Genomic DNA, 13,759 nt, shown 5'->3' on the forward strand with positions numbered 1-13,759 from the left:
TGTTTCCGGTGAAAACGAGCGTACAAGGAGTTGGAATGTCTCTCGTTCTCCTAGGGACAAGCCGATCGAGCCCGTTTCTCGCCTCTCCGTGAATCTCTCTGTTTTTGAATCTGTGGTTGTGCAAACCGCGTCTGGCTCGACGATTCGGGGACGCGTTAATGGCTATGTGCCGATCCCGGAAATAATTGACCGCGTGAAATTACTCGATGGATTGGTATTGGTGCGCGTGTATATGCATATAAGATCGATTCACATCCTTCGATTTAATAGATAATTCAGTAGATTTTAATTAATCCTTGATATCAGTTTTTGCAATATATAAATATCTCTTTTTTAACGATTTCTTCTTTTATCCAATTTTTTTTGGATGGATCTATCTCCATCAATTTTTTAAAAATGGAAACCTCGAGATAAATCATTTATGTCAATCTTTCCTCTTTCTCGCACAAATTGAATAATTTACAGAAATCACTTGAAAATTTTATGAAATGTATTTATGGTACTATGATAAGTAATATTTAGTCTTATATAAGATCCTGAGTCTTATATAAATACACATTTTCTAATCGAGTTAAAATGGATCTCGTAATTGAATATTAACAACGATATTCATTTTCCTCCATTAAAATCGTTGTTTCTTTGTCCAAATTAACACATATATATATATATATACACACCGTCTATTATCAACTTCCTTGCTTGCATCGCGTCCAAAGGCATCTGGACGAAGCGAACTTCGACCGATAGAAGGCAGATTTCGAGATTAATCGTCGAAACTCGGTATAATGGCTCGCTTGTAACGCAATTAAAACTCTCGAGGCTGGTCTCGCGGCCGTATAACTTATAATAGAGAGCGCAAGAACCCCCTCCCTTTTGGTGAATTGCATCCTCTTGTTCGATCTTCTTCTCTCTCCACCTATCTCCTTAGCATTCCTCTTCGAATCTTCTCTATGCAGCTTCCCCTCTTTCTTGGGGATGCAATTTTGCAACTTAAAACGGCGCGAGTATGCCACGAAGTACTGCCTCGGTTGGAAGATAGGCGAGATAATTTCGAGGAGAATGCAAATGGACGAAGAGAGGCGCCCTCTGTGTGTTTCCGAGCTCTCTGCTTTCGAAGCAGGGGGAGGGAGGGAAAAAAAGAGATGCCGGGTGAAAGTATTGGCATAAAGAGCCGTTGTCATTGTGAAATTGTTTATGACACTTGGTGAAGAAAACACGGAATGGCAGAAGCTTCTTTGTTTAACTACTGACGAAATGTAATTTGAAAGTTGGTGAAATTTAGAATTATGGAAATTTTATTGTTTCCACGAATGAAATTTAAAGGAATCTAAATAGGAATTTGTAAACATTGTTTTCTACGCGTTGAACGTTGAAACGTGAATATTTTGGATATACTTTACTTCGTAGATTTACATTTTTTGAACATTCAAGTATGCAAAGAAAATGTTCATGCCTTTTGTTTTGAAGATTTAACAAGATTTGGATTAAAATGTATAGTTTTGAAAAGAGAATTAAATAAAATTTCTGAATAGAGATATTAAATTAAAATTTGTTTTTATATTTACGAAACAAAATTTGTTATATAATATTTTACAGTTACATAAAGATTTTATGTAACTGTAAAAATTTAGAAAAATGTAAAGAAAGGAGACATATTTTTTCAACTACATAAAATAATATATCACGTAGAGTCTTTTAGTTATGGGTTAAGCGACTGTTGGTGCGAACATTCGTTTCTTCGACAAGAGGAAATTTCAGATACTGTTGGATGATAAAAGAGGAACACATGGGATTTATTTGTAGATAATTCATAGAAACTCGAAAAGATTCTTTTTAAAATCTTTCTCGAGAAGAGACTACTATTGTAACTTTCAACAGTAATTTCAATATTTATTAAAAATCGAAGTTTCCATTTCCCATTGAATAAGATTCTTTTTCTCGAGGTAGTTGCTTCATGAATATCTTTTCTTTGAGTTATATCTTTCACGAATAAATATTGGACCGAAAAGATATCTGAAAAGCTCCTTTCTTAAATAAACTTCTATTTTCATTTATTTATTTTTCATTTGCTTCGAAAAATTCCGTGATTAAATAATGTAAATATCTTAAATCTCTTTATTATCTTTATCTTTAAATAATTTCATAAGTAAGATTTCTTATTCTTTAATCATTAATTTTCCATTGATCTTTCTATTAAAACAAAAAAATAAATTCTTCAAAATTTATATTATTTATTCTCAGGAATTCTTCTTAATTATTCTACTCTATTATATTCAATTCCAAAAATTCCATACCCCAAGAATTAAGTAACATTTCTAATTATAATCTCATGGTGCCAATATTTTCACCTCCAACGAGTGTGTATCTACGTGCAAACTCATTCGAGGAACTCGCTTCGTCCCGAAACAGAGAGCCGGTTATAAATAGGTGACATGTTACTAAACAAGGATCAACACGCAACGGAGAAGCGGAAAAGAGAAAGTTAAAGAGCTTACCAACAGCAGCCTAACTCGCGATATGAAGTGCAGCGTGCAATGTCGAGAGAGCCGTGAATCTATTTTCGAGGGAGGCACATGGCATATCCCAACCGCGTGTGCATCCTCGCGAACTCACGATAACGCAATCGTGACTTAAGTGGTGGACAAGTACGGTACCTTCCTGGAAAGATTCTTGCCACCACTCCCTGTCTCTCGCACGCCGCTTGTTAAAGAACTTTCGAATTACCGACTTCCTCTCTTCGAAGGCCAGAAAATTCCTTTATTCCAACCAGATATTGGATGAAAACGGTTGAATTTTTTAATCGTTAATTTTTATATCTTTTGTTCCAAGTGAAGTTTGTTGAAATTTTTCTCCCATACATTTTCATAAATATAAAACTTTTATTTTTCTTCTTCTTTTTTTTTTTTCGAAAGCAGAAAAATGGTTTAAACGTTTATTCTAATTAGAATTTCTTTCTTAAAATTAAAATAGTTATTTTTGAATAACAACTTTGATTTTGATCTCTAAAATCGATCTTCGTAAAAGTTTATTACAAATATATTAATATTCTGTATAGATCAGACAATGAATATCTGTTTTATTAATTTTCATTTTAATTTTGTTCTAAATGGAAATAATTATCACGAATTATTTATTAATCTCTATTTGATCCTTAATTCAATTTCTTAAATTTAAGTATTAATTCAAAGTTAATTTGGAACAGAAAAGAAATGGTTGAAAATTTTCATTCGATCCTTGATCCTATGATCAAGGAATCTGTTCAAAAATTCGCGAGAAATACACTTTCGTTCGAGCTCGTCCCAAGAGAACAGTTACCCATATTAATGGAAGTCATAAAGTTATCATATTGTTCCATGAAAATTGCAGTTCCTCGTACATATATCGCATATATATATATATGTGTGTTCCAGTCCCGTCTCTTCGTCCCCTTGTATCAAATCAACTATGAGGACGACTGGTAAAAATGGGAGAAAAAATTATTCGTGAACGAGCAAAATTAAAATGGACACAGTTCGGGGGTGGAATTTTCCATCGTTAATTTCTACCGTACTAAAATCGTTCCTTGAAATTCGTTACTGTTCGCAGTCATCCTACACATTTTCAATCTTTTTCCCCCTCCTTTCTTTTTTTTTTTTTATATCTCCTTTTTTCCCTCTTATTCAGTACCATCGTTACATTTTCAATCCTCTCGTTCATTTCGTATCGGATATTTTTCCCCGAGGAAAAATGTACCTGGCATAACAGTCTGTAATGATAATAGCGAGACCACGATCCTGTCAATTGCAGCACTCGAGAAGAGACGATTTCTTTTTATCTTCTCTCTCTTTTTTTTTCTTTTTCTTTTTCTTTTTTTTATTTCAATCGACGATCTCGAATTGGTCGTCCACTACTTTCTATTACGAAATGTATCTCTTCTTCATCGATGCGTTCTGACAGATATATATACGTAAACTCGAGGGATTAGAGTTGAGGTGAAGGAAAATAGATTCGATGAGATGTAAGATTAATTTAATGATTTAATTTTTTCGCTGCAAAGGAATAAAAATTTCTGTTAAAAAAATACCATTTTTTGAAATATAATAGAAATAAATCTAACATTTATAAGCAAACTGGGTTTAATCTAACAAAATTCCTATTAATCTCGCATAATCATTCATTAGATTTAAAAACTTTTTTTTAATGAAAATAAAAATTTTTATACCCAGTTTTCTTATGAAGAACTTCTAGCGTACTTAGATGGAACTTAGTGACTCGCAATACAATAATGGGCCGTTGCTAAAAATAAATAAAAATCTATAACAATTAAAACAATTACAATTCTCCTACACAATTCGACAGAAAAAAATAAAAAGAATGTCATTCTTGATTTTTCTTAATAAACAACGTTCAATCATCCATCTTGGTACGTTAGAGATAAACGAAAATGAAATTTCAACCAAGGAAATAACATGTCTAATAAAAAAAGAACAGTGCATGAACTGTCTTTAAGCGCCATTTTGTTTCTCTTTGCTCGATCGAGTGGAAAGAAGATTGAAAAAGGGACTTTGTTTCGCGAATATGATCCAACAGTATGAAGGATTCGCGATATTCACGTGTAATTTCCGGCGATTGTACGTATTAATTACGATCTGTATACACATGTATATGTACAAACGTATATATATATATAGTATATATAAGTATTATATGTATATGAAAAAAATCTAGAAAGAGAGAGAGTGAGAGCGAGAGAGCGAGAGAGAGAGAGAGAAAGAGAGAGAGAGAGTTAACATTCTCACACACAAACACACACGTGCAAGAATTATGTGTGCTAGCATAGTGCCTAATATACTATATAATATATATATATACATTCGTATTTATAACGAGGGGGTTGAACGTGTTACCGTTTTTTCCCCTTTGGAAAAAAAAAATCACACTTATTGTAAATATGAGTATGGAAATATATATGTGAATGTTTAAGGAATACAATACCAAATGAATCTGCCAGAAGAGAAGCCACCATCAAATTGTTCCCACTCCTATGAGAGTCGCGATTTTATATGGAGATTCTCGTAATGGACCGTAATGGGAGATAAAGTAGACTTTAAAAGTTCCTGGAATTAAAAAAAGGGAATTAGAATAAGAATTAAAACAAGGATATAAATGAGAAGTCGAGAATATTATTATTATTCTGAGGGACTTAACCTCTTGATGCAATGATTGTTCGGGTTTTACGGATTAAGACAGACAGACAATTTTTATTTTATAAAAATTAAATTCTAATACGATAATGGACGGTGTATATTTCGCGATATCTTATCTTAAAGAAGATTGCAAACAGAAGTCGTCATTACAAGTGCAACAAATTGTGTGGGAATGGGGGGGAATGGGAATTGGAAATTTGGTCTCGAGAATAATTGTTTATAAATTTGTTTTATATATTTTACTTAAAGAGGATTACTTAAAGAGGAGATTGTTGTCGGTTGGAATGTGAGGAAGGAAATATGATAACGAGAATATTCGTAGCGAAATAATGCACTCGAAGGAAATAAAGCTGTCTGATTATTAAACTTATTAAATTCTTGATGAAAACGGAAACGTACTCCTCTAATGAGATATATATTCGTGTATATATTCGTGTATATCTTGATATACAAGATATTAATTGTAAATTTGCGAACTCTACTTAGATACAATTTTAATAAGTAATTAAAATTTAAAGATTGCATCTACAGCGTATTATTTATTAATAAATAAAATTATTTAATTATTCGTAGAATAATAATATCAAAAATATCAAAAATAAAGAGTACAATTTCTCATTGATAATTTATATCATTAATTTTGTAAAGTTAATATTAACAAAGAATTAAAAAATTTTTTTATCTTTACAACAAAAATTTACGCAAGAGAATACTTATATTTTGTTCAATAACTATAATTCTAACGATAAAATTAAATATATTTTCCAGACATTCGTAATTTTTTCTTGCAAAAATTATTACCACCAATACAATCAAAATTATGATCTCTTCACGATTCTCAATAAATAAAAATTATGCAACTCCATAAAATTAAATAATTATATTAATTAAATCCAGAAATAAAAATAAAAAGTAAAAGGAAACTCGTCGAAGAACGCAGAGAAACAAAAGAGGCAAAGAAGAAGAAGAAGAAGAAGGAGAAGAAAAAGAAGGAGAAGAAGAAGAAGAAGAAGTCAGTGAGCTTGTTCGAAGAAAACCGATCGATCGACCGGAAGCATTCGTGTATCGAACAGCCTTATTCATTCATCAGTGTCCATCAGAAAATATTAACAGCATCAAACGGAATAGCCTAAGACACGATACACGGTAAATTGAATCATTCACTTCGATGATCAGACCGCGACAACACATAAGCATTAAGGGGTTAAGGTCCAACAAAGAGAACTCGAGCGAAACGGGCAGAGCAATTTGAGATGGTTTCTCTCCCGGCCGTCTCGTTTATTTTCCGCTCACCTGTTTTCAACGAAAAAGAAAAAGAAAAAGAAAAAGAGAAAGGACAAGAAAAAGGGCAAAAGAAAACCAAAAGAAACTAGAAAAAAAAGAAAGAAAAAAAGAAAAAGAAAATACACGAGGGGATGCGCCGAGAAAGAAAACGGTAAATATATGGTGAAGTCAGAAGAGTTGAACGATGGGCGTAATGTGTATCATACATCTGCTAAGTATACATATATATCGTAGTAGTCCCTCTCTGTTGACTTTTTGAAGCCAAAAAAGCGAGCGTGAGAGAGAGAGAGCGCGCGCGCGTGTAAAAGGCACTCAATGAATTAAAAAAAAATATATATATATATACATATATATATATATGGCTTTATGTGTGTGGAGGTAGCACATTTAGACTAGTGAGACGCGTAGAAACTAACATCGGGAGAGAAAGGTAGCGAATGAAGCTTTCTTCCCCCTTCCTTGAGCTTTCTCAGCACCCATATCTCTGCGTCCGAATAGAAGGGAATCCAAAGCACCCTTTTTGTCGCTCTTACGTTTAGCTTTGTATCACAAATGTATCTTTGCGCACCAGCTATCTTACTTTGTTTTTCTTTTCTTTTCTTTTCTTTTTTTTCTTTTCCTATGATTTCGTTTATCCTTTTTTTTCTGTTCTTCTTCTTGTTTCTTATTTCTTTTTTTTTTTTTTATTTGTTTTTAATCACGCTTATTATTACCGCTTCTTCGTCGATCGATCATTCTTTCATTGGTATACACACATATATATATATATATATACATAACGTATGTACGTTGATTCGCTTTGGTTTGGTTTGGTGTATGTCTGTTTAGTTCTCTTGGTTCCTTACGTGTCTTCTACGCTTTGATGAAAACGGATTTTTGGCACTTCCCCAGAACCCCCCCGCCGATCTTGTTTCTTTTCAGGAGACTAAAATTAATCGTTCGCGTAACGTGTTTGGTGATGTTCGACGTTGTATCAGGTCTAGATTGAATTGTCTATTTTATTGACTTTTATTGCTTTGGGATACTTGCAATCGGTTACATGGAAACATGTAAGTGAAGAGGATTTCGAGAAGCGAAGTTTAGAAGAAGGTTTCTTGTCATGTACGATTTCTCAGACTTGTGAAGTTTAGTTCAGATATGAATCAATTTATCTTCGAGTATTATATTTATCCAATCTTATTTACTAACATTCTTAAGTAATAAAAGTTCAATTTTCGTTATTTAAAAAATTGCCTTGTTTTTTATTTCTTATCGTTATTGTTATTATTTAAAAATGAATTATTTATGAATTTAAACAAATTAAAATATTGTAATTTTGAAAAGGAATATTATAGCTTATTTTCTTAATTATTTTCACATGACAACAAACTTTTGAAATTTTTAAATAATATATTTTTGACGGGAAATAATTTCCTTTCCATATCATCACCAAATATCGTTAAGTAATGCTTCTGCACTAACGGATTGCAAACGATCAATATGTATTTTTAATGTAATATTCATCTGATATATAATTCTTATACTTCAAGGTATAGACACTACCGTGGTTCATCATCAAGGTCCTCTGATATCGAGCGCAGCCATAATCGGTATTGTGATCGCGGTACTGTTCATTATTATTATCGTGATCGACGTGATTTGCTGTTGCGCGCACAAAACAGGTGAGAATACTTTTTCAAATAAATTTAACGAATTCGCTAATTCATCGAGCAATTTTTTAATAAAAATTAAAAATCTTTTTTGATAAAATATATATATATATATCAACTTGCATAAAATTATAACATAAATTGAAATTTATAATTTCATATTAAAATACATGAAAATCGCGTAAGTTGCGAAACAAATGCAATTAAAATTACAAATTTAAACTGATACATAACGATAATATTTAATTTTGCCGAATAATATCAATAAAAACGTAAACCGATTCAATGTAAACTGTGATTTGGAACTGTGAAGCAAAACATAGCAATTTAATAAATATAATTTCAAGCGAAGATGTGAATTTTCACCACAAGTATACCCTATACTTTCGTGACAAATTTATTCGGGATATTTCATCGTGCAGTGATTCGCCGTGCAGTGAACATTAACATAAAATTTTATAATATAATAAATAGAATTCCAATATAAACAAAAGTATAATATAAATTTATTAACAATTGCATCGCAAGTGTAATTAATTTACGAAACGACAAATTTATTCAAGATTTTAACATAAATCTACCTAAAATCACGTCAGGGTATTACATTGCACGCGTAGCATGAATTTATTAACTCTTGTGCCCCCTCTGAATGTATCTAAAATTGCAAACTGGATTTATATGAAATTACAACGTTAATTTGCTTGATATAGCAGCGTGAATTTATCTGGAATTACTCGCGGCGTAAACTTGTTCCCAAATTGCAACGCAGATTTATCTGAAAGTGCAACTGTGATTCCGCACTAAAATTGCAATGTTAGATTACGCTGAATCGTCACGTAAAGTTTAGCCTGGTTCGAGAAGTAAATTTTATTGAGCAAAGAAAAAAAGGAAAGAAAAATAAAGAATATTTCACGGAGAAAGTTTTTTACAATCGACCTAATTACTATTTTTTTTTTTTTTTATAAATAATTCCACGATATTTTTATTACAGGAATCATTTACTACGTCTGCGAACGTTCCCGCCGGAAACCAGTGGACGAAGAGGACGCGAAACTTGGCAGGTGAGGCTCATTCCAATCAAATTCTTTCGATAACAAGACACGTAACACACGAGAACATACTCACGATTTTTAGATTGATTTACTCGACATCCTTATATACATTTTACACATACATTATACATATATTTTACATTGTGCTTTGGCAAGTCTTTGGCGCTATATTTACCGTGTCATCGAACTTTCCGCCCACCATCGAACTTCGTACAAGAACCCCGTGGATCTTTTTTCTTTTATCTCCTGCCTGTCGAACGAATTTTCGATTCGAATCGAGATTCCTGAGAGAGCCGTGACTAACGTGCAAATTAGTTTACGGGACGTTGGACGAGTTGGAAGAATAATGTGAATTTGCTTATTTGAATATTCGTGGAATATTGATTTGTTGCAGAGTTATCAAAGTATTAAAAATTTTTATAGTTAAACTCTTAAATTTATTTAAATTTTGTAAATCATTCTCAGATAAATTTATTAAAATCTAAACAAAAATCTGTATCTATATTAAAAATATTTGTAAAATAATACTTAAATTGTTTTTATTTCTTACATATATACTCTAAAAGAGTATATATCTAATTCAAAATATCATATCAATATTAATTTTTCTAAAAATGAATTCATAATATTGAAATTCATAAATTTGAATTATCAAAATTTTGACCATAGTGTTTTTGATTTTATTAATACAGAGGGAATGCCAAACAAAAAACTAAACGAAAGAGTTTTTATAATTCTAACTTAATGAATATTCGACAAATCGAAACCAGGAATTTTTTTTCGCCTTTTTATTAAATCTTCGGAGTTATATATTTGCCCTGCTAAAAATATTCTATGGTTAAATGATCCAGTTAACTCGTTAGAATCTAGCTCGCCATTAGGAGACACTTTGACATCTCTCTCGCATCTGTCTCTTTTTTTTTTCTTTACCGGTAGTCTTTACGGTTGGCGGTTTCCATTGCCGTATTGCGACCAAAAAATGGCCAATGTCGCCGGGGTCACGGCCATCCAAGACTCGAGTAGTGGAAAAAATACCATTAAATTGGTCAAACACACTGCCATGTAAGAGAGATACATAAATGAAAATCAGTAAGAAGCATGGCCCCTCACGAAGGAGCTCTGACACGGCTTTCTACTTCGCATGATATTTTTTTCTTTTTTTTTTTTTTTCATTTGCCTAACATTAACGTCTACAGACGTTATTCCTCTTATTTTTTTTTTTTTTTTTCCTTAATTTAACTTCTACATATATCTTTCTTTTTTTTTTTTTCATTTGCCTAACATTAACGTCTACAGACGTTATTCCTCTTATTTTTTTTTTTTTTTTTCCTTAATTTAACTTCTACATATATCTTTCTTTTTTTTTTTTTTTCATTTGCCTAACATTAACGTCTACAGACGTTATTCCTCTTATTTTTATTTATTTTTTTATTTTTTTCGATTCCTCGATGCTGATAAAAATCCTGGAACATCGAATATAATGAAGAATAGCATCTATGAAGACAAAATTGACAATGCCCGTCGATGAAACAAAATTGCAGCATGAAACAAACTTTGTCTTTTTTTTTCCGTTTCTTTTATTTTATTTTAATATAATTTAATTTGCCGCCAACCACTTTTCGTACAAAAGAACATTATACATTATTAACCATGTTCAATTCATTTAATGCTTACTTTTTTCTCTCTTTTCTCTTTTTTTTCTTCGGCGCGCATTCCATTTCTCTGTTTCTCTGTTTCTCTATCTCTCTATCTATCTACCTATCTTTATCTTTCTGTCATCCTCTACACGTGTTGCATAAATTATCGTCATTATTCGCCCATGCTTTGGCTATGTTGCATGAGAGATCAACACTCTGAAGTGATATTAATTGCTCGTTAACTACATAGCACACTCACCACCATTCGCTCTAATCCTATTCCATTTGAACCGTGAAAGTAGGTAATTCAATTCCATTGCCTTGTTAGAAAGGTTAATATGAAAATCGAAATATTTTTTATTCGTAAAATATAATCTAACATAAACTCTAAGGTCTACAAATATTTTAATGATTGAACATTTTATTATACACACTTACCTTTTCGTGAATGTGAATTTTACCACGCAAATTTCTTTCGTACTGCAACATTTATACATAATCCAAGTTCAATTATTCGTTCATCTTATTACATAAAATATGCCAAGATGAAAAGAAATATAGGAATCCCTATTGCAAATACACAATACTAACGAGTAATAGCATGCATTATGCGTATTATTCAATGTTGCACCACGCGTCGCATTTCGACATGCTCTTTTATGCCCAATACTAGAAGTAAAAAAGCACTTGACAAATCGTTTTCTATTAATAACCGTGAATTTCTATTGAAACATTTTAGAGACGAAAAGGAGCCACTGAAGGAAGAGAAGAAAATCACACCGATCATCGACTCGGGCCTGCGTCGGGAGACATCTATCACATTTGACGGGAAGAGATCCGTTTCAAAGACCGGTTTCGTCGGAAAGGATTCAGCTGTCTAGATATTCTTCCGGCGTACTAGATTGTAAATCATCGTGGAAACATTACTCCTGGCCAAGTGTTCTCGAATAACACAAAAATAGCCCGTACATCCCGAAACATACACGTAGGGAACAGAATTTTGCACTTGTCAAAAATCTTCTCCTTTGACGAATTCGAATTTTGATTCACGATTCTATTCGGGATATTGCGCAGGGACGTAAAGTACTGAGATGTTAAAAAGCGACATCTCGTTCTGTTTCATAAATGAGACACCATGCGCCATCTGACCGCGATCGAACAATACAAAATCGTATTCGACTGCTTCATTCGCGGAATATCCAATGAGCGACGCGATAATTCGCGCGTACATTCTTGTCCCTTCTTCTTGAGGGTACGATAAAACGAGCGTAAATCTTAGCATTTATTCATAAGTCTGCACTTTATCAATTTTTCTCGATACAAAATTATCTGCACATACATTTTTCACAAATCTTGATAGTTCTGTATTTATAAGAAAAATAAATCTTTTTCTTTTTCCCCTTTCCCTCACCGATGTAATCATCAAAGTGTAACAGAGAGACACAGATGTAGTTTACGATTTATAGTAAAATACATAATTCGTTTTGTGTTTGGGGAAAAAGAAAAAATTATCGATGTAATGTAACGTAGCAAATATTGCAAGGAGAAATTAGATAAATCGCTTATACAAAAAGAGAATGTACAAAATTAATCGCGAAATTGGTAGAAGTTGGTCGATAATTAGTAATCATTGCTTCGAGGCACTCTCTAGATAACTGCAGTCTAGTACGCTGGGTAGTACTGTGTTATCATGTGCACAGCACGAAATTAAAAAGGTACATTTGACTTACTTATTCCATATCGTTTCTTCTACGTTAATAGATAGAACATCATAGTTAGAAATAAAATCCGAGATTTTAAAAAGTTGGCGAACGAAGTGGGAACGAGTGGAATAGGTTTTCTCTCTCTCTCTTTAAATGAGATTCATCATTATATATGGTGTATCTTCGATCTATGTACATATATAAAGTTATCATATTTCTTCGACATGTTCCATTCATGTTTTTTTTAATTAGAAGTCATATTATATGGTCCGCAAAGCATTTCATTTTTTTTTATATTTGTCTTTAAACGACGAATTATCAATTTCGTGATTATATATGACTTGATTTCAAAGACTGATTCGTTTAAGCGCGAAACTTCATGAAAATAAATTGTACCGGTTATCATTGAGAATTAAATAACTCAGTAATAATAATAAATAATTTTCGCTTTAATTCGTCGTTTATATCTTTTGACAAGATTTATCATTAGTATGTGTTTCCTCTAGCTGTAAACAATGTTTTTACAAAAATATCTATCGCTCAGTTTTTGAGTATGATTATACTATTGTCTTGCCGTATCAATCAACATGATTGACGTATTGGTTATTTGCCATGCGTTTATTCACGGTTAGTTAATATTTTTATCTTTTATTTCGAGATACTTTTTATGTGGATATTTCTTTTTATATCCTTGATTTAATTTATCGCGATAGTTTTTACCATGTACATTTTATAATATAAAGATTACATCGTTGAGGCGTCGTATGCAAGAGCAGCCCTAGTATCTCTTTACTATTTTTACATTTCCATTATTAGTACTTTACGTATCCTATGTAGTTACCTTTAGAAAGAAAGTAATCTAAGAGAACTAGGCAGCTATTGTGATCGAATTCTAATCGATAAAATTGTGTATTATCACGATCGTATTATCGATGCAATTAGAAAACAGTATACTTAAAAAACTGTAAAATACGAAAATTAAAGGAAGATTTCAAAAGAATATTGCATTCGATATATTGATCGCGATACCGTTTTAATAAGTCCTCAAATGTATCTTTCGACAAATTAAGTCTCTCTAATATACATGTATAGTATAATCAAAGCAGCGATATCTTTGACAAATTAAACATAAATTGAACTTTTCTCGCTTTGAATACTAAATCATAATACTTGCTAATTGTAACAAAGAACCAGATTTTTTTGTTAAGAGCAAGTTATTCAAAAAAAAAAAAAAAAAAAAAAAAAAAA

General features: G+C 31.9%; 1 protein-coding gene and 1 long non-coding RNA gene across 7 annotated transcripts in view; one reads left to right on the top strand and one right to left on the bottom strand.

Annotated features, from left to right (window-relative positions):
• LOC116186262 overlaps positions 1-5,167 on the bottom strand; it is a 7,224-nt gene extending 2,057 nt beyond the window's left edge. The window contains exon 1 of the long non-coding RNA XR_004151223.1: positions 4,975-5,167. This is a non-coding gene — a long non-coding RNA (uncharacterized LOC116186262). The remainder of the gene's footprint in view (positions 1-4,974) is intronic.
• The window catches only part of LOC102673913 (fasciclin-2), a 166,164-nt gene extending 152,434 nt beyond the window's left edge, over positions 1-13,730 (top strand). For 5 of the 6 annotated variants that reach the window (XM_006620793.2, XM_006620795.2, XM_006620792.2 and 2 more), the window contains 4 exons: positions 8,000-8,131; positions 9,111-9,180; positions 10,108-10,233; positions 11,548-13,730. In XM_006620793.2, coding sequence (XP_006620856.1) covers positions 8,000-8,131; positions 9,111-9,180; positions 10,108-10,233; positions 11,548-11,689 — 470 coding nt within the window. In that variant the 3' untranslated portion in view covers positions 11,690-13,730. The remainder of the gene's footprint in view (positions 1-7,999; positions 8,132-9,110; positions 9,181-10,107; positions 10,234-11,547) is intronic. The other variant, XM_006620796.2, reaches the window with a different exon arrangement.
• The last annotated feature ends 29 nt before the right edge of the window (positions 13,731-13,759 follow it).

Source organism: Apis dorsata, unplaced genomic scaffold (assembly GCF_000469605.1).
Source record: "Apis dorsata unplaced genomic scaffold, Apis dorsata 1.3 scaffold_530, whole genome shotgun sequence".
Lineage (NCBI taxonomy): Eukaryota > Metazoa > Arthropoda > Insecta > Hymenoptera > Apidae > Apis > Apis dorsata.